The 25611-nt window shown below is 50.1% G+C and overlaps 1 protein-coding gene across 3 annotated transcripts; it reads left to right on the forward strand.

The window, feature by feature from the left end:
• Positions 1-1344: 1344 nt before the first annotated feature.
• QPRT (quinolinate phosphoribosyltransferase) lies at positions 1345-16546 on the forward strand. Of its 3 annotated transcripts, none has more exons than XM_032842650.1 (4): positions 1345-1513; positions 14875-15410; positions 16066-16197; positions 16273-16546. In XM_032842650.1, the coding sequence occupies exons 1-4, from the start codon at positions 1501-1503 to the stop codon at positions 16486-16488; spliced, it is 897 nt and encodes a 298-aa protein (XP_032698541.1). In that variant the 5' UTR covers positions 1345-1500; the 3' UTR covers positions 16489-16546. The 3 variants fall into 3 exon arrangements, with proteins under 3 accessions (XP_032698541.1, XP_032698539.1, XP_032698540.1); XM_032842648.1 differs by lacking the exon at positions 1345-1513 and adding an exon at positions 7587-7659; XM_032842649.1 differs by lacking the exon at positions 1345-1513 and adding an exon at positions 7587-7659 and having other exon boundaries at positions 16276-16546.
• The last annotated feature ends 9065 nt before the right edge of the window (positions 16547-25611 follow it).

Below are 25611 nucleotides of genomic sequence, written 5' to 3' on the forward strand. Positions count from 1 at the left end.
TTTCTTGGGAGGTGGAGGAGATATGGATGACATTACATAGAAATGCAGAGAGATGAGCAGTTTGGGGGGAGAACATAATGAGTTCATTTTTAGAACTTGGGAGGGAAGGCGGAGCTAGAGAGAGATTTGAGAGTCATCTGATTTTAGATAGCAATTTAAATAATAGTATTGATGCATAAATTATATCCTGCACTGTGCAGCATGGGAAGGGCGCCGTGACAAGAATCTTAGGAGCTGGAGCAGGTGAGCTATTGTAACCAACAGCCCCCAGTCTCAGGGGTATAACTCAGGAGAAGTTTTTTTCCTTGCTTATGTGACAGTCCAGTGCTGGTATTGGAAGCAAGCCTTCCATAAGGTCAATCAGGGACCCAGGCTCCTTCTACTTTGAAGCTCTGCGGTTTCCAGTGGGGAGAGAGGGCAGCATCTTGGGAAGGCTTTCAAGAGCCTGGTCTGGAAATGGTGGTATCACTTTTGCTCACATTCCACTGGACAGAATTCAGTCACGTGGTGGCCTCAGTGCAAAGGAGGCTGGGAAATGTAGTTTATCTGTGTGCAGAGGCAGAAAAGAGAAACGACGCACTTCACCCAGGGGACACTGAAATGCGAGGTTGGATGTAGGAAGAAGGATTTGCAAGAGTCAGCAAAGAGCCTTTAAGAGAGAAACCAGAGTAAGGGTGCCTGAGTGGCTCAGTGGGTTAAAGCCTCTGCCTTCTGCTCGGGTGGTGATCCCGGGGTCCTGGGATGAAGCCCCGCAGGGACTGCTTCTCTCCCTTCCCTCTCTCTGCCTGCCCCTCTGCCTGCTTGTGATCTCTGTCTGTCAAATAAATTTTTAAAATCTTAAAGAAGAGAGAGAGAGAGAAACCAGAGTAAAAATGGCATCGAGGAGAAAATAGTTTGGAGACCTAGGCTAGACTGAGGCAAGCAAAGTTCAGGATGCAAGATGGACCTTGGGAAGTGGAGTTAAAGGAAAGGAAGTGTTGATTTTCTACTCCGTCATTCACAGAATTTTCTCATTTGATTATCTGTTGAGCCAATGAAGGAGGAATTATCCCATCTTACAGCTAAGGAAACTGAGGCTCAGAAAAGGTAAAAAGGTATTCAAGATCAAAAAGGATGGAATTAAAGTCTGAACCCAGGGCTAAGGCCCATGATTCTCCTAGTGCACCCAGAAGCTTTCCAGCTGACACCAGCAGCCTCACGGCCTTTGGAAGGCTGGGTGTGTGGAGGGAACTGGGCTTCTGGCTCAGGGAAGAGGGGACTTCGAGTTAGACAAGCCCGAGTTCCTCCTGTGCTGTATAGAAAGCGAAAGGAGGAGGTATGTCCAGCATGTCCAGCCACCAGGGGTCCTGGGAGTGGGCAGGAGGGAGCTCCAGAGAACTGGAGAAGGGCGGGCTAGGCCGGCCCCTTCCTCCTTCCTCTGGCAGCCCCACCCCCACTCTGGGCCTCTGGGAACACAGGAGCTGAGCGGTGGACACACCAGCCCTGCTCCGCCAAGCCGTCATGGACCCTGAAGGTAAAAGAACTTCCCAGGCCTCTCTTCTCTGTCCCTGCCTGTATCACCATCTCCCCTATCCTGCCTCCCTCCCAATCCCCAGTAATCAGGGTCCCTTACCCCTCTCCCCCATTATCAGAAAACCCATTCTCCTCCTTCCCATTTACTCTCTGCCCCTCTGTCACCCTCCAACCTCTCTGAACCCCAAGCACCTCATCTGTCTTCAGAAAGCTTCTTCTATTTCTATAGTCCCCAATGAGTTCTGGGGAGAAAGGGGCCTGAATCCCAGGAAAAGAAAGGTCCGGGTGGTCTAGAGGAGGCCCTGTCTGGGGAGCAGCTCTGGACTTTGCCCCTTGCTAGCAGGCGGGGAGGAGGGGAGGCAAAGTCCTGTCCCTCCTGCAGCCCGGTGGGGGAGGGGGCTTGAGCCCAGGGACACTGTCTGGGGTGGGAGCGATGTCACTAAGGAGGTCCTATGTGTGATGATAGGGGCCAGGGTCTGGAGTCAAAAGGCTCGTGTTTGAATCCGGGCTCCACCATGAACCTGCTGTGTGACCTCAGGCAAGTCACCTGACTTCTTAGAGCCTCCTCTCCGTGCATCTCTAAAATGACAGTTTTAGTTCCCAGCTCTCAGGGCTGTGGGGAGGACAAACGACAGACTATCTCGCCAGTGCCTGAGGACAGGAAGCCCTTTCTTAAGCTCTCTGTATTTTCCCTTTCCCCTCCCTGGGCTGCTGCTTCCCCAGCTCTGACCTGCCTCCCCTGCTTGGGGCTTCTGCTGGCCCCACACATCTGGAACGTCGGGCTGGCCTGTGGAACCAGCTTTCAGCGGGGTTCAAAGGAGCTCTTGGTATAGAAATGACCTCAGAGTCAGAGCCTGGGCTCAAGTCCAATCCCTGCCACCTGCTGCCATGTGACCTGGGACAAAATGCTTCTCCTCCCCATGCGCTGTGCGTTGGTTCCCTCAGGGACGAAGTGAAAACATTGCCTCCCCTTGGGTTGTGGGGAGGGTTAAGTGAGATAATACACCTAAAGAGCCTGCTGCACAGAAATCCCTTGGTGTCGTCGTTCTCCTGATACCGATTCCCTGCATCCGGCTCTCCAGCGACGAGCTCTGCCCAGATCCCACTTTCATCTTTGGAAGCCTTGAAAGTCCGTCTCCACTGGGACATCTCCCTGGGGTGTCAGACTCGAAGACCAGCCTCCGTACCCGCTCTGTTTCTGTTCCTGCCTCACCATCCTCCTACTTGGACAGGAAACCGCAGGGTCATCTTTGACGGCCCATTCTCCCTCATACCCCAATATCCAAACGGTGGCCCTGTCGTCTGCACTTCCCGTCACCTGAGTGCCACCAAAACCTCTTCCTTTTCTGTTCCCTCCTCCCTCTGGGGGACCAGCCTGGTGGAGGCTTCCTTTGCTTCATTGGGGATGTGTGCGTAACTCCATGCAGGCACTGGGTCGGTGACCCCACAGGAACTAAGCCTGGGTAAGAGTAGACAAGTCAAAGGGATGAAGTGAAAGCTGGGGACATGGGGCCAAGGGAGGGGAGAGGGCAGAGTTGGGGCAGAAGCAGATGGCAGGCAGGTGGGCAAAGACAGGGAGGTCAGAATTGGCCAAAGTGTGAGTGGGGCGGGGCAGGCGCCGGACAGTCTGGTCGTGAGTGTGTGTGTGTGTGTGTGTGTGTGTGTGTGTGTTTGCGCGCGTGCACGCCGGTACTGTGCTCTTTCTTTTACAGCATTGGGAGCGAGGCCCTCACCACCCTTCCCCAGGCCCACTGCTCCTTGCCCGGGCTATGGCAACAGCCTCCCATCTTGTATCTTTCAAGAACATTAGTCACAGTTTAAATATCTAAACTTCCAAGTGACTTCTGACCAAAAGTTTTCGTGATTTTCCCATTGCCTGTTGAACAAAACCCTCACTTGATCCTGTCATTCAGGGCCCACTCCATCTGGTCTCACCCTGTGGCTCAGCCCTCTCTCTGGCTACTCTAATGAAGCAATCCGCTTTGAAATTCGGTAGATCGGTTTACCACTGGCGTGATGGGCAGTCCCACTGGGCCCTATTTGGAGGTCATTTCTCCTGTCTGGGGAGAGAAGGGTAGGTAAGAAAAGAACTCTAGCTGGAAGCTGTGGGGCTTACCAGCCTCTGTCTCCATCTGGTGTCAGCCCAATGGATCAACAAATAAGTAGCAGGAACAACAAGGCGGCCAGGGTCACACACTGGGGTTTAGAGACATCTGTCTAGGCATGGGCAAGTCACCTCTTTCCCTCCTCATTGTGGCCCTGCTTTCCTTTCCTTTTCTTTGAAAAATTATTTATGTATTTATTATTTGAAAGTGAGAGAGAGAGAGAGAGAGAGAGAGAGCGAGAGTGGAAGGCAGAGGGACAGAGAGAAAAGCAGGCTCCCCGTTGAGCAAGGAATCAATGCGGGGCTCGATCCCAGGACCCTGTGATCATGACCTGAGCGGAAGGCAGATGCTTAACCACCTGAGCCACCCAGGCGCCCCCAAACATTGTTCTTAAGACTTTTTTTCTTTTTTCTTTTGTTTAAAGTAATCTCTACACCCATCATGGGGCTTGAACTCGCAACCCAGAGATCAAGAGTCGTATGCTCTGCTGATTGAGCCAGCCAGGTTGTCTCCCAACCCAGGTGTTTCTGACTCCCGACCCCGATGTTCCCATAAACCAGGCAAGAGCCCTGGAACCATGGGTGTGGCTCACAGAACTCTGCGAATGTTGACATGATAAGCACATAGCAGTTTTAAAAAACCACTTAGTGCTAGATGATGGCGGTGGGAGGGGTGGGGTCAGTGAGGGGACTTTGGGGCCATCCTGCCTGAGTTCATGACCTGACCCCCCACTTACCAGCTGTGTGAACTTTGTGAACTTCAGGTATGTTATGTGGCCTCTCCGTGTCTCAGCTTCCTCATCTGTAAAATGAGGAAAGCAATGGGACCCACCTCTTAAGGTTGTTGTGAGGATCGGGTGTGCCAATATATGTAAGATGCTTGGCACAGGATTTCAGAAGGACCGCGAAAGTGTCAGCTGCTTTCTATCTATCTGTCTGGCCTCCGCCCCCAGTGTGAGGCTCAAACTCACAACCCCAAGATCCAGAGTCGCACACTTTGACTGAGTCCACCAGGCATCCCTGTGTTAGCCATAATTATTATTAGACATTATGTCCTTCCAGATTCTATCCTAGACGAATGGTAGCAGACACCTGTTTTAAGAAAATTTTAGGAATGTGAAACCTTTAAAATGGACAACTTCTGAGTTGATTTTTTTTCATGTAAATTGGGAAGAACCATCTTTTTTTTTTTTTAAGTTTATGTATTTATTTTTAGTAATCTCTACACCCACCATGGGGCTCAAATTCACGACCCCGAGATCGAGAGTTGCATGCTGCACCGACTGAGCCCTCCAGGCACCCCCTTGCTGACTCGGTTTTAGTTGGAAAACATACCAGCCCCATAGCCACGCGCACAGGCCACGTCATCACACACAGAAGTAAGAGCAAACACTTGCTATACTCATCTTGGGGGCGTTCACAGAGCTTCCGCGTCTGCCCCTCCATCCCAGACAGGAACGAGATAAGTGACTGATGTAAAGAGGAAGGTGTGGGGATTTTGATTCTGGCCCAGTCCCTCATGGCCCCGAGCCACCATCCAGGGAGGGCCACATGGAAACACAGTAAACATCAGTCAGCCATCCAGACAGAACAGCAAATGTGGACATGAGGGGAAATTTTCCTATATTCTGCCAGAATCATCACTTTATCTGTTTTTTACATTATTTGTAAAGAAAGAAGGGTATGGGGCACCTGGGTGGCTCAGTGGGTTAAAGCCTCTGCTTTCAGCTCGGGTCATGATTCCAGGGTCCTGGGATTGAGCCCCGCATCGGGCTCCCCGCTTGGCGGAGCCTGCTTCCTCCTCTCTCTCTGCCTGTCTCTCTGCCTATATGTAATCTCTGTCTGTCAAATAAATAAATAAAATCTTTAAAAAAAGAAAAGAAAAGAAAAGAAAGAAGGGCAGGAGGGGTGCCTGGCTGGCTCAGCTGGAAGAGAATGTGAATCTTGATCTCAGAGTCATGAGTTCGAGCCCCATGTTGCGGGTAGAGATTACTTAGATGAAGATTTTATTTATTTATCTGACAGAAAGAAAGAGAGCAAGCACAAGCAGGGGGAGTGGCAGAGGGAGAAGCAGCTTCCCCGCTGAGCAGGGAGCCTGATGCGGGACTCCATCCCAGGACCCTGGGACCACAACCTGAGTGGAAGGCAGACGCTCAACTGACTGAGCCACCCAAGCCTCCTGAGATTACTTAGATAAATAAAACTTTAAAAGAAAGAAAGAAGTGTGAGAAAGATCCCAAGATCCTTTGCATCCCCTCAGAAACTGCGATGCCAATTTTTAAATTTTTATTTAAATCCAAGTTGATTAACATAGCCAATTAACATAAAATTAACGTGATGATTATTAACATATAATTAACGTATAGGCTATTATGAGTTTCAGGGGTAGAATTCAGTGATTCATCAGTTGCATATAATACCCAGTGCTCATTACATCAAGTGCCCTCCTTTATGCCCGTCATCGAATTACCCCAACCCCCACCCACCTCCCCTCCAGTTTATTTTCTGTAGTTAAGAGTCTCTTATGAGGCGCCTGGGTGGCCCAGTCAATGAAGTGTCTTCCTTCAGCTCAGGTCATGGGATCGAGCCCCACATCAGACTCTCTGCTCAGCCGGGAGCCTGGTTTTCCCTCTTCCTCTACCTGCCACTCCCTCTGCTTGTGCTGTGTCTGTCAAATAAATAAAATCTTAAAAAAAAAAAAAAAAAAAGAGGGGCACCTGGGTGGCTCAGTTGGTTTGGGTGTCTGCCTTCAGCTCAGGTCGTGATCCCAGAGTCCTGAGATGGAGCCCCACATTGGGGTCCCAGCTCTGTGGGGAGCCTGCTTCTCCCTCTGTCTCTGCCTCTGCCTCTCTCTCTCTCTCTCCCCATGCCTCTCATGAATAAATAAATAAAATCTTAAAAAAAAAAAAGAGTCTTTTATGGCTTGCCTCCCATCTTATTTTTCCTTCCCTTCCCCTATGTTCATCTGTTTTGCATCTTAAATGCCACATATGAGTGAAATCATATGGTATTTGTCTTTCTCTGACTGACTTATTTCACTTAGCATAATATCCTTTTTCTACCCACATAGTTGCAAATGGTAAGATTTCATTCTTCTTGATGGCTGAGTAATATTCCAGTGTGGGGGGGCTCCAGGGTCTCTTAGTGGGTTAAAGCCTCTGCCTTTGGCCCAGGTCCTGATCCCAGGGTCCTCTGCTCAGCAGGGAGCCTGCTTCCCCTGCCCTCTCTGCCTGCTGCTCTGCCTGCTAGTGATCTCTCTCTCTGTGTCAAATAAATAAGTGAAATCTTAAAAAAAAAAAAAATACTCCAGTGTGTGTGTGTGTGTGTGTGTGTGTACATTTTCTTTATCCATTCTTCTGTCGATGGACATCTGGGCTCTTCTCAGAGTTCAGCTATTAGGGACATCGCTGCTCTAAACATTGGGGTGCAGGTGCCCCTTCAGGGCACTACATCTGTATCTTTGGGGCAAATACCTAGTACTGTGATTGCTGGGTCATAGGGTAGCTCTATTTTTAACTTTCTGAGGAACCTCCTTATTGTTTTCCCAAGTGGCTGCACCAGCTTGCCTTCTCAGCAACAGGGTAAGAGGGTTTCCCCCAGAGATGCCAATTTCAGTAAGCTCTGGACAGCCAACTAAGAGATCAAGGGTACATCCCACAGGGTAAAACGTTAATCTGTGAAGTGTAGGCACCTTGAGAGAACTTTTGCATATAACAACGACAAGGGTGGGAGCAGGACAGGGCGTGACAGCTGTCCCCTCCAGATGACAGTTTCAGTACGAGGTCTCCTCAGGTTTCTGCAAAAACAGCGCTCCCTTCTTGGGAGTTCCTGTCAGTAGCAGCTGCTAGTTAGAAGAGATGTATTTTCAAAGCTCCCCTTTTGTTGGAAATGCAGGAGAGTGGGGGCCTGAAGCCAACCGGACGAATTTATTTTTCACAAATGGAACAGGGAGCGGGTAACATTCTGACTCCACAACAGAGAAGCCATGCAGTGGGTCTCGAAGCTCCAAGAGATTAACCCCAGCTGGTGGAGCCACTTGGCAGGTTGGCAGGGTGGGGCGTGGGGGGTGTGGACAGGATGACATGGGTCTGCACGGGTTGAACAGGGGGTAGGATTTGTGATGAAATGCCAGGTCTGAGGCCATGTGGCAAGGGCCTGGCATATGGTAGGCACCTGTGGATGGCAGTGACGATCCCCGAAGCTCTCGGCTCTGCTACTAGGGACCACAGTGCAGACCAGTTACGTTGGAATCTCTGGGATTGGGGCCCCGCATCAGAATTTTGCTGAGCCCCCTAGAGAATTCCATTGTGCAGCCAAGGTTGAGAATCGCTGCCTTGCTCATCTTAAGGAAAATTCTCCTTGACCCTCTGTCAAATGAGGGTCCTCACTCTCTTTTCCTTCCTTCTCTCTTTCTTCCCTCCCTCCCTCTCAACCTCCCCCCTCCCCCTTCCTTCCTTCCTTCTTTCCTTCCTTCCTGCCTGCCTTCCTTCCTCCCTCCTTTCTTTTTAAGATTTTATTTATTTTTTTTAAAGATTTTATTTATTTATTTGACAGACCGAGATCACAAGTAGGCAGAGAAGCAGGCAGAGAGAGAGGAGGAAGCAGGCTCCCCGCTGAGCAGAGAGGATGCGGGGCTCGATCCCAGGACCCTGAGATCATGACCTGAACCGAAGGCAGAGGTTTAACCCACTGAACCACTCAGGCGCCCCAGATTTTATTTATTTAAGAAAGAGAGAGATCGTAACTAGGGGAGAAGGGTAGAGGGAGAAGCAGGCTTCCCACTGAGCAGAGAGACTGACCAGGCACTCAATCCCAGGACCCTGGTATCAGGACCTGAGCTGAAGGCAGACAGCTTAACCGACTGAGCCACCCAGACACCCTTAGGACTTTTCTTTTTGTTACAACTACAATACAATGATCACAGCTAAATTTTTCTTACACCTAAATTTTTAAAAACTATATTTATTTATTTATTTGACACAGAGAGACACAACGAGAGAGTGAACACAAGCAGGGGGAGTGGGAGAGGAAGAAGCAGGCTTCCCAACGAACAGAAAGCCCAGTGCGGGGCTCCATTCCAGGACCCTGCGATCATGACCTGAGTTGAAGGCGGACACCTAAGGAGTGAGCCACCCAGGCGCCCCTACATCCAAATTTTTTAAAAAATTTCCTTGATGTTATTAAACATCCAATCAGTGTCCAGATTTCCAGTTGTCTCATAAATGCTCTAGTTTGGTTTCAATTTGTTTGAATTAGGATCCAGATGGGATCCCTATGTTGTGATTGGTTAGCATGTGTCTTAAGATTCTTTAGGCGGGGGGTGGAGGGATGGTGGGTGACACCCGGGTGGTTCAGTCGGTTAAGCTTCTGACTCTTGGTTTTGGCTCAGGTAGTGACCTCAGGATTGTGAGATCGAGCCCCGTGTCTGGTTGAGACTCTCCCCCTCTCCCTCTGCCCCTCCCCTATGTGTTCTTGAGCATACTTGCTCTCAGATAAATGAATAACTCTTTTTAAAAAAGATTCCTTTTAATTTTTACTTATTTTTTACAAAGATTTTTATCTATTTGAGAGAGAATGTGCACAAGCAGAGAGGTTGGGCAGAGGAAGGAGACTCCGTGCTGAGCAGGGTACCCAAAGCAGGGCTCCCTCCCAGGACCCTAAGATCATGACCTGAACCAAAGGAAGTCAGACGTTTAACCAACAGAGCCACCCAGGTGCCCCTAAAGATTTTATGTTCAAGTCATCTCTGCACCCAGCATGGGGCTCGAACTCACGACTCCTAGATCCAGAGTCTCATGCTCTACTGACTGAGCCAGCCAGGCACCCCTGTTTTGAGATTCTTTTAATCTTTTGTTTTCCCTGCAATGTGTTCGTTGGAAAAATGAGGTTGTCCTCTGTTAGTTTCCTGTGGTGTGAACTTCGCTGGCTATGTTCCCATGATAGAGTTTAACATGTTCCTCCATCCTCTGGTTTTCTTACAAATTGGCCGTTGCATCTGGATGTCTCATCTAACTCTGCCTTAGCTGTTTGGGCAAGAGCATTGCTGGGTGTTGGTGGAGCACCCAGTATCTGCTTGTCTTTCTTATTGACGTTGAGTTTTGTTGTTCAGTGTCTGGATTGATTGGTTCACTGGTGTTCCAAGATGGCTCCTGCCTCTGGCCGCTCATCGGTTCTTGCTTCCTTTGTCTAAGTGAACAGTTTAATGATTTTTGGTAAATTTGCTAAGTTGCACGCCCATCTCCACAGATTATTTCCATCACTCCAGTACAACAACATGCCATTTAAGGTTAATTTCCATCCCTGGGCAAACACTGTTCTGACATCTGCCTCCTTGATTTGCCTTTTCTGGACATTTCACGTAAACGAAGGCACAATATGTGTTTCTCATGTGAGCACTGGTTCTTTTTTTTTTTTTTTTTTTTTAAAGTAATCTTTACACCCAATGTGGGGCTCGAGCTCACCACCCCAAAATCACCAGTTGCACGCTGTACCAACTGAGCCTGCCAGGCACCCGGGAGCATTGGTTCTTAACCTTCATGGGCATCTGAATCACGGGGGTAGGAGGACTGTCCCAAACCTTGGATGCCTGGGAACCACCCCCTGAAAGATTCTGATTCAGTGGCTCTGGGCTGGGGCTGAGCAGCAGAGAGTCTGAAAATCTCAGGTGGATCCCTACTTTCTCGGTTCTGCCAAGAAGAGCCATCACCCCCACCACCTCCACTTCCTCTCCTCCCATGTACTAGTCCTTGACCATGACACTGTGGCTTCTGCCTGCACCGCACAGCACTAAGACTGCTCCAGCAATAGCTTCCCCACTGCTAAAGCTTATGCCCGCTCGCAGCCTTCCTTCTACTTGCGTCTGTTCCCATCCTACTTCTTGAAGCCCTAGGCTCCAGACACCCACTCTGTCCTGGTGCTGCTTCTCTTTTTAAATACTGGTGCTTCCCCGAACCCTCCTCTTCTTACCTGACCTGCTGATCTTACCCGCTGCTGGGCTTAGTCATCACCCGTGTCTGCCAGTGGCTCCAAAATCCCCATTCCTCATCCACTGTCTGTCCGGACGCCAGCACTCACCTTCAGGGCATGGCCAGTGCACATTTTCCTGCTGGCATTTCAGCCCTAACATCTTCAGAGCCAAAGTCTCTCCCCACCCCTCCCCACTCTCCCACCCCCGTACTCTGCTGCTTCCCAGCTGCATCCTGGTGCAAGAGCCTCTTTGACATTCACTTACTGTGCTTGTAAATGGGAGAAATCCCCTGTGGTGAGTTTCAGATGAGAAAACCAGAGAGAACCACGGAGCCCACGGCTGGCACCCCAGAAGCGTACAGGTTGCTGCCTCCGGCTGCCCCCATCCTCTGCCCTGACTGTTGCCTTGTGGCGGTTTGCAGCTAAACCCATGGCAGAGACCCAAGGCTTCCACATCCCATAAGATGCTCATTCCGGCAGACCTTGCCTTAGAAACAGCTCTCACTTTTGCCCCTGCTTGCTATTCCCACGGTTCCTGCCCAAGTTCAGGGCTTCGTCTCTGTCTGGCCGATTGCCTCAGCCTCCTTTCGCCTCCCAACCTATCTCCAGTGGGTGGCTAAAGTGACCCTTCCAGAACAAAATCATCATTCTGTAATTCCCTTGCTTGGGGTGCATGGCTGGCTCAGACGGTCAGTCAGTAGAGTTTGGGACTCTTGATCTCAGGGTGGTAAGTTCAAGCCCCACTCTGGGTGTAGAGATTACTTAAAAATAAAATCTTAAAAAAAAAAAATTCCCATGTGGTTAAAATTCTGCGATGGCCCCTAAGATCTGTCCAAATTGCTCAGCTAAATAATTTAGGCTTTTCTCGCTCTGGCCATCCCATTGTTCTCCAGAAGCCCGCCCTACAGCATTTCTCTATGTTCTTGCTTTTTTGTCTCAAACACCTGCTCTCAGCCCAAAATGCCACCCCCCCACACACACACACACCATCACCTCATAACTCTGCCTGGCAAAGATTACTCATCCTTCAAGGCCACAAAAACTACCTCCTCCTTCCTCACAGACACTTAGTCATTTCTTCCTCTGTGCTCCCTCGACCCTTGGTAAAGGCTCTGTCATCCTTTAGCAAACACATCTACCGAGCGCTGGTGTTCCCGAGAGCTTTGCTGATGGTAACTCATTTAATTTTAATAAAACCCTGTGAAGTAATTATTTTCCTTATCCCTGTCACAAAGGAGGCACCTTCGAAGCCCCGGAGACTTTCAGTCCCTTGCCCAAGATCACTTAGCTGAAGGTGGCCGAGCCCAGACCATAGGTCCCCGGAGTCTGGGTTCTGATTCATTCCATTGTGCAGTCTCTCTGCCTGGATAAGTATTTCTGAACACCAAGTATTAAGCAAAACAATACAAAATCACCAATATTTGGCCATTCTTGACCTATCAAAGGAGCACATTTATGTGGTTCTGTGTGTTAGCGCTCAGGATGGAGCAGAAAACTCTCTTGGGATGACTCATTTTGGCCCCTAGCATAGAGCATAAGTGAAGAACAAGGAGCTGACTGAGCACGTGGCCTGATAGGGGGTCTCCGAGAGCCCCCTGCCAAGGAAGTGATATCTGAGAGAAGACCTGAAAGAGGAGTGGAGGTGAATGGGGGCGTCTGGGGTGAGGGGAAGGGAAGGGACTTCCGGGCAGAGGCATAGCCTTGGAACAGTATAGGCTAAGGCCTGAAAGCTGAGAGGGAGAGCTGCCCACTCTGTCCCCCAGCAATTAGTAGCTGACACAGGGCAGGTGTTCAAGAGGGATTTGTCAAGGGGCCCTGTGGGTTGGAGCCTCTGCTTTCGGCTCAGGCCATGGTCTTGGGGTCCTAGGATCGAGCCCCACATCCGGCTCTCTGCTCGGCGGGGAGCCTGCTTCCTCCTCTCTGTCTGCCTGTCTCTGCCTACTTGTGATCTCGGTCACAATAAATAAATAATCTTAAAAAATCGGTCACAATAAATAAATAATCTTAAATAAAAAAGAATGATTTGTCAAAAGAATCAATGAAAAATGGAGAGAAGGATCAGCTGGAGCTAACAGGATGAACGTGGGGTTTTAGGCGGGAGAGTGATTTAGTTTTTATCGTCTTATTTTAAGGTCAGGTTTAATGAGGTATAATTACAAGGAATAAAATTCACCCTTTTCTGTGTATAGTTCTGTGGGTCTTCACAAACACATCAATGGTGTAGCCACTATTAGAGACAAAATACAGAATAGTCTGGCCCCAACCTCAGACTCCCTGGTGCCGTTCCTTGTGGCCAGCCCCTCCCCCACTCTTAGGAAACCACTAGTCTCATCTCTTGCTGTGGTTTTGCCTTTTCCAGAATGTCATATGGATGACGAACTCAAATAGCACATAGCCTTTAAAATCAGGCTTCTTTATTTAGAATAATACATTCGAAACGCGTCCCTATTGTGTATGTCTGTAGTTGGTTCCTTTATTGCTGAGTAGAATTTCGTTGTAGAGGTGGCCCACGGTTTGTTTCTCATGGTCTCACCAGTTGAAGGATTCACGTTCACTTTAAAAAACAAACATCAGGGACGCCTGGGTGGCTCAGTGGGTTAAGCCTTCAGCTCAGTCTGAAGTCTGCGACTTCAGCAGCTGAAGTCTGCCTTCAGCTCAAGTTATGATCCCAGGGTCCTGGGATGGAGCCCCACATCAGGCTCCCTGCTCAGCGGGGAGCCTGCTTCTCCCTCTCCTGCTCACTGCTCTCTCATTCTATGCCAAATAAATAAATAAAATCTTAAAAAAAAAAAAAAAAAAAAAAGCAAACATCACTGGACCTGGTGTGGATGGAGTGGGAGCTTCTGCATCTCTGCTGTTGTCCGGGGCCTTTTCCTTGGCTGGCTGGTGAACAGTGGAAATAGGAACTACGACTTTGTCACTTTTACTGACTGTTCCCAGCAGCCAGGCAGGGCACAGCTGGCTCTGGGCCAGGAATGGAAGCCACTTGGAGCAGAATGTGGGAAAGGAGGCCCAGGTACAATCCCCGGTGGTGGGGGGGCGGTGAAAATTGGGTGCTTGGCTTTGGGGGAGAAAGGTTGGGCAAGAAGTGCCCTATTCTGAGAGTAGAACAAGCCAGAACGCCTGGTCTTAACTTCAGCTTGGAGCAAAAGTGAGGAAGCGAAACAAAACCGCCTAACATAGTAACCAGTTGAAATCCCCCAACATGCCATCCAATGATCTCCCCCTCCTCCACAGAGGCGCCTCGTCCATCCAGGGCTCGAGCACATGGGGCTGCAGGTCTTCTCCTGGCCGATAGATGGCGATGTTGCACTGTGTCTGAGCTCACCCACCGTTCAACAGACCTAATAGCGGGTTGACCGCTATATGCCCGCGGAAAAGACCACCGTGGGCACTACTCTTTTTTTTTTTTTTTCTGACAGAAAGAGAGAGATCACAAGTAGGCGGAGCAGCAGGCAGAGAGAGAAGAGGGGAAGCAGAGAGCCAGACGCGGGGCTCGATCCCAGGACTCTGAGATCATTACCTGAGCCGAAGGCAGAGGCTTAACCCACTGAGCCACTCAGGCACCCCAGCACTACTCTTTTTCTTACCCAGAAAGGACTCGCCCACACTCCTGAAGCTGTGCCTCACAGAGCAACGGCTCAAGCCCAGTTTCCCCCTGCACGTTCCTTGTACAGACCCCATCTCTAGAGAGAGGACAGTTCGTTGAGACATCAGGTGTGGGGGGTGGGGTGCTCCACGCAAGAGGTGCAAAGGCAGAAGAACCAACGGCCACGGCCATGCAGCCTGGAGGGTCGGATTCTGCCACCCATTTGCTGTGTGACCTCAGCCTACTTGCCTTTACTCAGTCTCCACAGCTATGGAGCAGACACACTGGCGCCCTGCCTGGCCAGCGGCAAAGGCAGCAGGTGACTCAGGGGTCTTCTCCTTAAGTCGGTCACTATCTGTACAGGTTTACCACAGACTATAGGCCACTCAGTTAAATCTGAATTTCAGATACTCAACAGATAATTTTTAAGTGTAAGTATGTTGTAAGTATCATTTACACTTAAAAACAAAAACATAAAAACCTTTGATGTTCGCCAGAAATTTAAATCTACCTTGGTCCCGTGTTTTTATTTACTTAATCTGACAACCTCGTCCAGTCCACAAAGTCCTCTCCTGGGACCCCCAGATCTTGACCCTGATGGGCTAGCCCCCAGTTTCGCTGGTCCTTAAATGTTTCGACAACCACCCCCAACTCCCAGAGCGGCAGCCAAAATGTAACCCCCGTCTCCGTCTTTCCCTCCCAGGCCTGGCGCTGCTGCTGCCCCCCACCACTCTGGCCGCCCTGGCAGACAGCTGGCTCCGAGAGGACTGCCCGGGTCCCAACCACGCAGCTCTGGTCACGGGGACGGCCCCCTCGCAGGCGGTCCTGTGGGCCAAGTCCCCCGGGGTACTGGCTGGAAGGCCCTTCTTTGATGCCATCTTTGACCGAGTCAACTGCCAGGTCTCTTGGTTCCTCCCAGAGGGCTCAAAGCTGGTTCCTGTGGCCAGGGTGGCCGAGGTCCGGGGCCCCGCCCACTGCCTGCTGCTGGGGGAGCGGGTGGCCTTGAACACGCTGGCCCGCTGCAGTGGGGTGGCCAGCACTGCCGCTGCCGCAGTGGAGGCAGCCAGGGAGGCGGGCTGGGCCGGGCACGTGGCGGGCACGAGGAAGACCACGCCTGGCTTCCGGCTGGTGGAGAAGTACGGGCTCCTGGTGGGCGGGGCCAAGGCCCACCGCTACGACCTAGGGGGTCTAGTGATGGTGAAGGACAACCACGTGGTGGCAGCCGGAGGCGTGGCAAAGGTATGTGCCCAGCCGCGCTCTTGCCCCAGCCCCGCTCTTGCCCCAGCCCCGCTCCGATCTCCCCTCCGCAGCCCTTCTCTACTGGGGACCCGCCCCCCCAACCACGCCCTGGGGAACAGTAATGGCCTGGGAGTCAGGGCTGCTGGAGCCCCTTGATCCCTCTTATCCGGGAGCTCTATCCGCCAAATGGGCGAGTGGCCGTCTCTTCTCTACTGGTGCTTGGGGTCCTGCTCTGATGTTCAAAAGCAAAGGGCATGCTTCCAGGGAACCTGGTGTTGGTGGCGCTGGCACCTTTGGCAGGTCACCCTAGCTCCCTGGACTGGTTTCCTAGGTAAAAATGTTCTCAAAGACGCCTTCCAGTTTTATTTATTTATTTTTATCTTTTTCTCGGTGCAAGAAGGCGTTTTTATTATAGCAGGAGGACAGGACCCCTGGGCAGAAAGAGCCCCCTTCCAGTTTCCATATTCTCGAGTCAAACCGAACTCCCGTACAGTTGCCGAATACCGAGGGTGTTTGGCCATTTTTCTGATCCACCCAAGCGGTCATTTCATGTGGTTTCACCTCCTGTGAGAGAAGCCACCGGGCTGCCTGGTCTTCTCACTATCCACCCCAGGGCCGCTGTCCTCACTGTCCCCTTCCCCTACCTGCCCCGCAGGCGGTTCGGGGGGCGCGGCAGGTGGCCGACTTCGCCCTGAAGGTGGAGGTGGAGTGCGGCAGTCTGCAGGAGGCTGTGGAGGCAGCCGAGGCGGGAGCGGACCTCATTCTGCTGGACAACTTCAAGCCCGAGGTGAGGCGGGCTCTGCTTCCCAGAAAGCGGCCGCGTGGGGGAACCCTCACTTCCCCTTGGCTTGTGTCCCCGCAGGAGCTGCACCCCACCGCCGCGGCGCTGAAGGCCCGCTTCCCGGGTGTGGGCGTGGAGGCCAGCGGGGGCATCACGCTGGTCAACCTCCCTCGGTTCTGCGGGCCCCACATCGACGTCATCTCTCTGGGGATGCTGACCCAGGCTGCCCCCGCCCTGGATTTCTCCCTCAAGCTGTTTGCTGAAGGGACCGCTCCAGTGTACCCTGCCTTACCGTAGCTCATCGACTTCTCCCTCTAATCCTGCCCCACCCATGGGTATGCTCTCTCTTAAATAAAATCTTTGAGAAAGAAAGAAAGCAGGCATTAGTCATAATTCCACTGACAAGTTTTTCCAGTGATAGTAAATACATTTTATGGTCAATGACATCTTATATTTGAGCATTCGTGGCATCAGATCTGAGATTCAGCTGGAACATTCTACGTGGTTGGTGCCCATGTTGTACTTATTAAGTGTTTTGCCTCTCATCTCTGGCAGGAGGTGAGAAGCTGCCCATTCACTTCTGGGGTCCCCAACAGACTCCACCATGCACCGTCCATTTGGTGCTCTTTTGGTTCTGGTTCCATAGTGCTATTATTAGTTGGGAGAAGAAGGTGGGCACAGGGTAGCGGGGGCCAGAGCAAAGGCCAGTTGAGGGAGTAAGGGATAGGGCAGGTGGAGGTCCCCATTCAGATGTCAGACTTCCTTTCCTGCTAAGTCAGGACTCAAGGGTCTAAACGGAGGCTCTAGATCCAGCCTCCCCCCCTCCTACACACCCGAGTGCTCACTTGCTCCTTTGTCTGGCCTCCCTACCCTTCTAGGCTGTCTCCGGGAGGAAACGTGACAGGAGAGCTCCCCAGGACAAATGGTCACTGAGGTGACTTCCCGGAAAGGCTCCAGTCTGGAGAGGTACTCCCCTCCCAGAACCCACGGTCTTCTCTGCCCTTTGCCAGCAGGAGAGGAAAACAGCTCATCCACACACCTCCTTTCCTAGGGGGAGGCTGCGGGTCCCAGTCTGCCTTAATGGACGTAACCTATCCCTTGGCCCCTTCCTCAATCCTACAGACCCTTGCCAGGAATGGGGCAGATCAAGAAAGCAATGAGCTCATCTCAGATTTGAAAGGTGCAGACAAGCCAAGACCATCCCTCACAGCAATTACGTGAGAGCCACGGCTGTGGGCAGGCTTAGAGCACACAGTGGGGATGAATCTAGCAAAGATACTGGGTAGAAGTGGTAAGCCACTGCCTTTGGGGATGCCCTGACCTGAAGGGACCATTCTCCCAGGACACAGCCCAGAGACACCCCCTGGGGCTGCACCTGTGCTCTTTTAATACGCACTGGGGCCTCCTGTCCTTTCTCCAGGGAAAAGAGTCATGCTCAGTGAGACAGACTTCCTGGCTCCATGGAACTTAGTTAGATCTCTGAGCCTCAGCTCCTCAGCCCCCAAGGGGCATAACTGAATGCCCACAGAACGAGGGGCACTTCTGGGCATCAAGATAAGCAAATCAGGATTCACAGACACAGTAGGAATGGGAAGGCAAAACACTTGGGATCTAGGAGGGAATCAGAGCCTGACAGAGGCAGAAGGGAGAAGTGTACCAGGAATCTCAAATCCAGATGCCTCCAGGACCTAAGCAGATAAAATAAATGGGAGAAGCTGGAATAAGATGAAGAGAAGTGGGCTGCGGCCAACTGGAGAATGTGTACTGCACCCACAGCATCCCAATTAAGAAAGGAAAAAGAACTCTAGAGGTGCCTGGGTGGCTCAGCCCGTTAAGCGACTGCCTTCTGCTCAAGGTCATGATCTTGGGGTTCTGGGATCCAGCTCCGCATCCGGATCCCTGCTCAGCAAGGAGCCTGCTTCTCTCTCTCCTTCTGCTGCTCCCCCAACTTGTGTTTTCTCCCTCCCTGCCTCTCTGTCAAATAAATAAATAAATCTTTAAAAAAGAAAAGAAAAAGGACTCTAGAAGGCTGGGGATCAAGCTCACCCTCAAAGGCAGAAATGGGTCAGCCCTATGGGCAGCTCCAGATCCAAGAGCTGCTAGGGGTTCCCATTATCAGAGGAAAAGGAAAGGGATCCTGGGCAGGCAAAAGTAACACATGCCTTCCTTGCAAGGGAGTGGATTTCCAGGCAGAGGGGACTGCAAGGCTCAGAGGTAGGAAATGGCTTGGATTGTTTGGTGGAAGATTTGAAGATGGGATCAAGAGAGACGAGATGGCTAGGAGCTGGGCTGGGTCCAGACCACAAGATGGTAGGTCGGAGGACTTGGACTCTATTCCGAGAACAATCAGACTAAAGCTGGAAAGTGAGATAAGCATATTTGCAGTGTAGACCGAGTCCACTGCACAAGGATGCATGTGAGGGGGCCACGGCGGCTTCAGGGAGCCCAGGATGAGGGTGATGCTGCCCCTCAGAGCCTCGAATGTGGGTTGTGGCAATGGGGCTGGAGATGAGGGAATGCAGGCAGGGGAAGCAGTGTGTGCAAAGGCCCAGAGGGCAGATGGAGCCCCATGGGTTCAGGGCAGTTGGAAGAGTTGGGTGTGGATGTGCGGGTGGGGGCCAGAGGTTGAGAGTGGGATAGGAAGAGGAGGAATCTCATACCTTACCTGATATCACTCTAGCCGGCTACACTTCCTTCTTCCCTGGCCAGCCCGGGGTTAGGTTTGGGTGATTTCCCCAAGCTGCCCCGTGCCCAGCGGAGGCGCATGCTCATTATGGCAAATGTGCCCATCAAATTGGGTGCCGCAGTCAGCATATAATTCTTTACCAGTGCTGGCTGGTGGGTGAGAAGGGAACGCCCATTGACTGAGCACCCTTGCTCAGTCCAGGTAGGTCTCTTTCCCTCCATGCTCATGAGGGGTGGGGGTGAGTGTCTCCATCCTCCCCATGAGGAAACTGAGGACTTAGGAAGTTAAGAGAACTGCTCAGCTTCGTACATCCATAAAGTGGTGGAGCAGGGTTGGAAATCTATCAGCCACTCGTTCAATAAATACGCATTGAACACCTATTATGTACCAGGCACTATTCTAGACACTGGATAACCAACAATGAGTAAACAGACACAAGTCACTGTCCTCGTGGACTTTATAGTCTAGTGGGGGTGCAGGGTTGGGAGAAATAGACAATAAAAATAATTGTACCTGGGGCACCTGGGTGGCTCAGCGGGTTAAAGCCGCTGCCTTCGGCTCAGGTCATGATCCCAGCTCCTGGGATCGAGCCCCGCATCGGGCTCTCTGCTCAGCGGGGAGCCTGCTTCCCTTCCTCTCTCTCTCTCTGCCTGCCTCTCTGCCTACTTGTGATCTCTGTCAAATAAATAAATAAAATCTTAAAAAAAAAAAAATCGTACCTAAGACTAACCAAATGTCAAGTCCCCTCGTGGCCACTAGAGGGCACTGCGATCCTACCGCCTTTCTTCGGCTTCCGTCTTCCTTTCTGGGTTCCAAAGACAGCAGCCAGGGAGGCCACGAATGTACCCAGTGCATCTGCTCAGGAATGAGAGCTGAGGAGAGCTGTGCGGCGGTTCCTTCTCCCACCCACTTTTCCAGCTTAATCCCCTCACCAGGTCCCCATCCAACTGCTCCAGGTCTCTCTGACTTTTTAAGGCCCCACGTGCTCCAGAGATCCCCAGGCTCATATTCACGCCGCCGGGACCTCCATGTACCCACCTGCCCACCCCCTGCCGTCTATTCGTCCCTCTTCCCAGCCCTCCTGCCACCCACCGACTGGGGCACCCGATCCAGAGGGTCGGGAAGGCAAGAGGTCAAACCAGCTTGACAGAGTCCGTGAACTCAGTGGGCATTGAGTTGGAGCGTGCCAATCCGAGTTAAAAATGGAAAGCATTTAAAAATGGCAAGGCATTCTTGGTATCTGAAAACAATTCAGCTTTGGATCTTAAAAAAAAAAAAAAAACAAAACCCACTGTGGTATTATGTGGTGTGGACACATGTATTAATTTATTGCTAGCCCTTCAAGACAATATGGTAGGTAAAATTCCATAAATATTTCAGTACCTCTGTACTTTGTTCCAATCGCTTCCTGAGTAATAGATCTTTTTGGCAGTTACTCAGTAACATTTTAAGACCTGCTTGCTGCGGCCCTAAGTGCTGCAGCTTGTAAAACCAAACTACAAAGTACCAAAGGAAATGTCACCATGAGGCTGTGAATAAGGTCTCCAACTGCTCACTTGTATTAATGGGACTGAAGCAGGGGGATGAGGGCTTTCTGCATTTCGGGTATGGAGGGTTCTTCAGATCCCTGGAATCTTAGTACAGCCCTCCTGGAAATTGATCAGGGGGAGACAGATCTGGGTTGGTGGGTTGCTGGGGAACCTCTTTTCTCTCTCCCAGCAATTCAGCACAGAGACTCCAAAGCCTGAGACAGTACCAATGAAAAGCGATCCCACGATCCCCTTGCCTTTTTTTTTTTTTTTTTAAGTTTTATTTATTTGTTTGAGGCAGAGAGAGCATAGTAGGTGGGAGAGAGAGGTGGATTCCCCACTGAACAGAGAACCCAACGCAGGGCTCCATCCCTGGACCCTGAGATCATGACCTGAGCTGAAAGCAGATGCTAAACCGACTGAGCCATGCAGGCGCCCCAAGCCCCTTGTTTCTTGATATTTGGTTGTTCTTTAGGCAAAGGAAAGCATTTCTATGGGGCTAATATATCAATATGTGAAGGACAATGCTGATTTATTAGAGGCTGGATAAAAAAATCATTCTTCCCGCATTACAAAACAACAATAATAGCCCCTTCGCTGTAATCTCACCAAGAACCAAGCATAGGGGCGCCTGGGTGGCTCAGTGGGTTAAGCCTCTGCCTTCAGCTCGGGTCATGGTCTCAGGGTCCTGGGATCGAGTCCCGCATCGGGCTCTCTGCTCAGCAGGGAGCCTGTTTCTCCCTCTCTCTCTGCTTTGCCTCTCTGCCTGCTTGTGATCTCTCTCTCTCTCTCTCTCTCTCTATCTCTCTCGTCAAATAAATAAATAAATAAAATCTTTAAAAAAAAAATAAAAAAAAAACCAAGCATAGTTCATCTTTTCTTTTTCCATGATTTGTTTCGTTTTCTTGGAATGTTATGAGCCAGAAGGGGATCTCACTGAAGTTTCACAGCATTTTACATAAAGGATTGTACATACACAGTTTTATATTTTTGGTAAATTAGGGGCTTCTGGGTGGCTCAGAGGTTTAAGCCTCTGTCTTCGGCTCAGGTCATGATCTTAGGGTCCTGGGATTGAGCCCCTCGTTGAACCTCTCATTTGAACACCTGGTCGAGCCCCTCATCTAGTCCTCCTTGTGGAGCTCTCTGCCCGGTGGGGAGCCTGTATCCCCCTCTCTCTCTGCCTGCCTCTCTGCCTACTTGTGATCTCTCTTTCTCTCTCTCTGTCAAATAAGTAAATAAAATCTTTTTTTTTTAAGGTTTTACTTATTTATTTGACAGACAGAGATCACAAGTAGGCAAAGAGGCGAGCAGAGAGAGGGAGGGGGAAGCAGGCTCCCGGCTGAGCAGAGAGCCCAATGTGGGGCTCCATCCCAGGACCCTGGGATCATGACCTGAGCCGAAGGCAGAGGCTTTAACCCACTGAGCCACCCAACCACCCCAAGCCTTGCATTTTTTAAAGTCCAATCTAATTAATTCTAATGGATGAAAAGTACACCGGGGAAGCTGGAGAAGGTGCAGGAGAGCTGTTTCCGTGACCTGTTCCGTGGCAACAATTCAGCAACACTCTGCATAAAATAATTAAGATAGAACCAAAAAAAGCGTCATACATCTTTTCTGACAGTTAATTTATCTTCGCCTTTATTTTTCATATGTTAATTAATTTAGTTATCAGGTTATAAAATGAAGAAGTAAAAATCTCTTTTCACTGCTATTCCCTGGAGAGACCCACTCTTAAGGAGTTGTTTTGAATTCTTCGGGGGGCTCTCTTGAATTGTAAAGATGATGATTTATAGCTTTGAGAGCTCTATCGACTCTGTACATGAAGGACAGAGAATTTAGCTTATGCCCATTTTTTCTTTTCTTTATTTGTATTAGTTTTATTGTTTTCTAAATTTTAATTTTATCCCTATATTTGGGTCACTAATCTCTGCGCCCAGTGTGGGGCTTGAACTCATGACCCTGAGAGCCAGGGTCCGATGCTCTACTGACTGAGCCAGCCGGGCGCCTGTGTTCAGTTTTCTTTTATTGGTAGTCTTTCTATTGATTATCATTATAACTTTAAATAATATATCTAATCCCCTCTTCTCGATGTAGTCACAGAAAATTGAGATGTAATTTGATACCATAAAATTCACCCTTTTGAGGTGGTTTTTAGTATTTTTATAGAGTGGTGAAATGTCACCACTATATAATTTTCAAAAATATTTTTCTGAAGATTTTATTTATTTATTTGCCAGAGAGAGAGCACAAGAAGGGGGAGCATCAGAGGGAAAGGGAGAAGCAGGCTTCCTGCTGAGCAGGGAGCCAGATTCGGGGCTCGATCCCAGGACCCTGAGATCATGACCTGAACCAAAGGCAGACGCTTAACGACCGAGCCTCCCAAGAGTCCTGGACATCCAACTCTTGATCTCAGCTCAGGTCTTGATCTTTGGGTCATGAGGTCAAACCCCGTGCTGGGCTCCATGCATGGAGCCTATGTAAAAAAAAAAAAAAAAAGACCTTCAACTGACAGTTCATGAACCACACATGACCCACAGACTTTCTTCATTTGGCTTTTATTAGAATACACACACATATATATAAAGCAGCCAACGTTTTGGTTGATTTTACCTAAAAACCCAGATTTCCAGCTTCTGTTGGAAAATCGGGACAAACATTATTCGTAGAGCTGTGTGGCTGCTGTCCCTAGAGACAGGCATGTGGTCCTTCCCAATTCTGTCCCCTGGTCCCCTTGGCCACCTGTCTCCTGCTTGGCCTCTTTACCCTGGTGAATTCATGACCCTTGTCTTTTCTTTTTTTCTGGTTTTATCCTGGGGACGAATGCTGACTCTGTCCCCAGGGATAGCTGTGGAACGGTTCTGAGATAATCTTCTAATAGTCATCCTGTTTCTCTCCCATTCTTTTTTTTTTTTTTTTTTACCTGTGGTGGGGGCACAGTTCTTTTTTTTTTTTTTTTTTAAAGATTTTATTTATTTGGGGTGCCTGGGTGGCTCAGTGGGTAAAGCCTCTGCCTTCGGCTCAGGTCATGATCTCAGGGTCCTGGGATCGAGCCCCGCATCGGGCTCTCTGCTCAGTGGGGAGCCTGCTTCCTCCTCTCTCTCTGCCTGCCTCTCTGCCTGCTTGTGATCTCTCTCTGTCAAATAAATAAATAAAATCTTTAAAAAAAAAAAAGATTTTATTTATTTGACAGAGAGATCACAAGTAGGCAGAGAGAGAGGAAGGAAGCAGGCTCCCCACTGAGCAGAGAGCCCGACGCGGGACTTGATCCCAGGACCCTGAGATTATGACCTGAGCTGAAGGCAGAGGCTTTAACCCACTGAGCCACCCAGGCGTCCCCCCATTCTTTTTTTTTTAAATAGTTTATTTATTTATTTGAGAGAGAGACAGTGAGAGAGAGCATGAGAGAGGAGAAGGTCAGAGGGAGAAGCAGACTCCCCATGGAGCTGGGAGCCTGTTGTGGGACTCCATCCTGGGACTCCATCCCGGGACTCTGGGATCATGACCTGAGCTGAAGGCAATTGCTTAACCAGCTGAGCCACCCAGGCGCCCTTCTCTCCCATTCTTACTACTCCTTTGGAATAATGGCAGAGCAGAGCATATGCATAGGAGGACCATATCTGCCGGCCGTTAGTGGTGGAGACTTAGGGATTGTCAGGTCTAAGACAACAGGTCTCAGTGAGATTGCTCAGGAGAAGTGTGGCAGCAGAGAGCGAAAGCCATCCAGGATGGACCACTGAAGAAGGCAGAGAGCAAACAAGTCAGAGAGGATGGTCAGCGGGTGGGAAGGGAAATCAGGTATGTGTGGAGTCATAGAAGTCAAATGAAGAGAATGGGTCAAGAAAAGAACCAAACGGGGCGCCTGGGTGGCTCAGTGGGTTAAGCCTCTGCCTTTGGCTCAAGTCATAGTCTCAGGGTCCTGGGATCAAGCCCCATATCGGGCTCTCTGCTCAGCGGGGAGCCTGCTTCCCCTTCTTCCTCTGCCTGCCTCTCTGCCTACTTGTGATCTCTCTCTCTCTCTCTCTCTCTGTCAAATAAATAAATAAAATCTTCAATAAAAGAAAAGGAAAGGACCAAAATGTCTAATGCTGCCCACAGGAGGCTATACAGTGTTCTTTAATTAAACTATGCAGGTCAGGGATGCCTGGGTGCCTCAGTCAACTGGGCCTCTGCCTTCGGCTCAGGTTGTGATCCCAGAGTCCTGGGTTGAGCCCTACATCAAGTTCCTTGCTGAGCGGGGAGCCTGCTTCTCCCTCTGCTGCTCCCCCTGCTTGTGTTTCTCTCTCTCGTTCTCTCTCTGTTAAATAAATAAACAAACAAACAAATAAATAAATAAAATCTTTCATTATTATGGTGAGAGCATAAGGGGAGAGGAGAAAATGTAGGCTGTTAGGACAGACAGCTCTTTCCAGAAGTTTGGCCGTGAAGGCAGTGCAAGGTCACATGGGGTGAACTGTGGAGAATTGGTTGTTGGTTGGCTGGTTGTTTTAAGGTGGAAGAGATTTGAACTTGTTTATAGAGGGAGTAGTCTGGGTCTTGTGATGTTGTGAACGGTATAACCTGACGAGTTCATCCCCACCAGGAAACATGTAGAAATTCGGCTTAAAATCAAGTAAACATCCTTCAGAACGCACAACTGGGTTTTGGGAAAGGAAGGGGATTCCCCCCACACACACACAAAGAGGAAATTAAAAAACCAGAGCTTTGAGGCTATAGATCTTGGCAACACAGGGGCTTGGGTTCTACCCTCACCTAGAGATTGGAGATGAGGTCTCTCCTGAGCCATTGAAAACAGGGACCCTAATATGAAATTCCTCCCTCCTTAGAGGGGGACACCCTCAGTGAAAGAGTAAACTGGGAAAAAAAGCTTTCTATCAGGGAATCTGGGTGGCTCAGTCTTAAGTGTCTGCCTTCGGCTCAGGTCATGATCCCAGGGTCCTAGGATAGAGCCCCGTGTTCGGTTCCCTGCTCTGCGGGAAGCCTACTTCTCCCTCTCCCACTCCCCTTGCTTGTGTTCCCTCTCTCGCTGTGTGTGTCTCTCTCTCTGTCAAATAAATTAATTAATTAAATTAAATAAAAAATCTTTCCATCAGCTCAGAGGGCACAGAAGAACCTTGCCGTCTTCACCCTGAGATCTGATGGCAATAGAAAATCTTTCCCGGCAAGCCCAAGGCTTGCCCTGGCTCAGATTTGGGGTTCGAGTTGACA

The sequence above is a fragment of the Lontra canadensis genome, unplaced genomic scaffold, assembly GCF_010015895.1.
Source record: "Lontra canadensis isolate GAN:19392208 unplaced genomic scaffold, GSC_riverotter_1.0 scaffold132, whole genome shotgun sequence".
Taxonomy (NCBI): Eukaryota; Metazoa; Chordata; class Mammalia; order Carnivora; family Mustelidae; genus Lontra; species Lontra canadensis.

Bases quoted from the DNA above. Each gene is read 5' to 3' on its own strand.
- QPRT (XM_032842648.1), top strand. From the start codon at position 7,602: ATGCAGTGGGTCTCGAAGCTCCAAGAGATTAACCCCAGCTGGTGGAGC. The intron at 7,660-14,874 runs GTTGGCAGGGTG...TTTCCCTCCCAG, and splicing joins CTGGTGGAGCCACTTGGCAG to GCCTGGCGCTGCTGCTGCCC. The intron at 15,411-16,065 runs GTATGTGCCCAG...CCTGCCCCGCAG, and splicing joins CAGCCGGAGGCGTGGCAAAG to GCGGTTCGGGGGGCGCGGCA.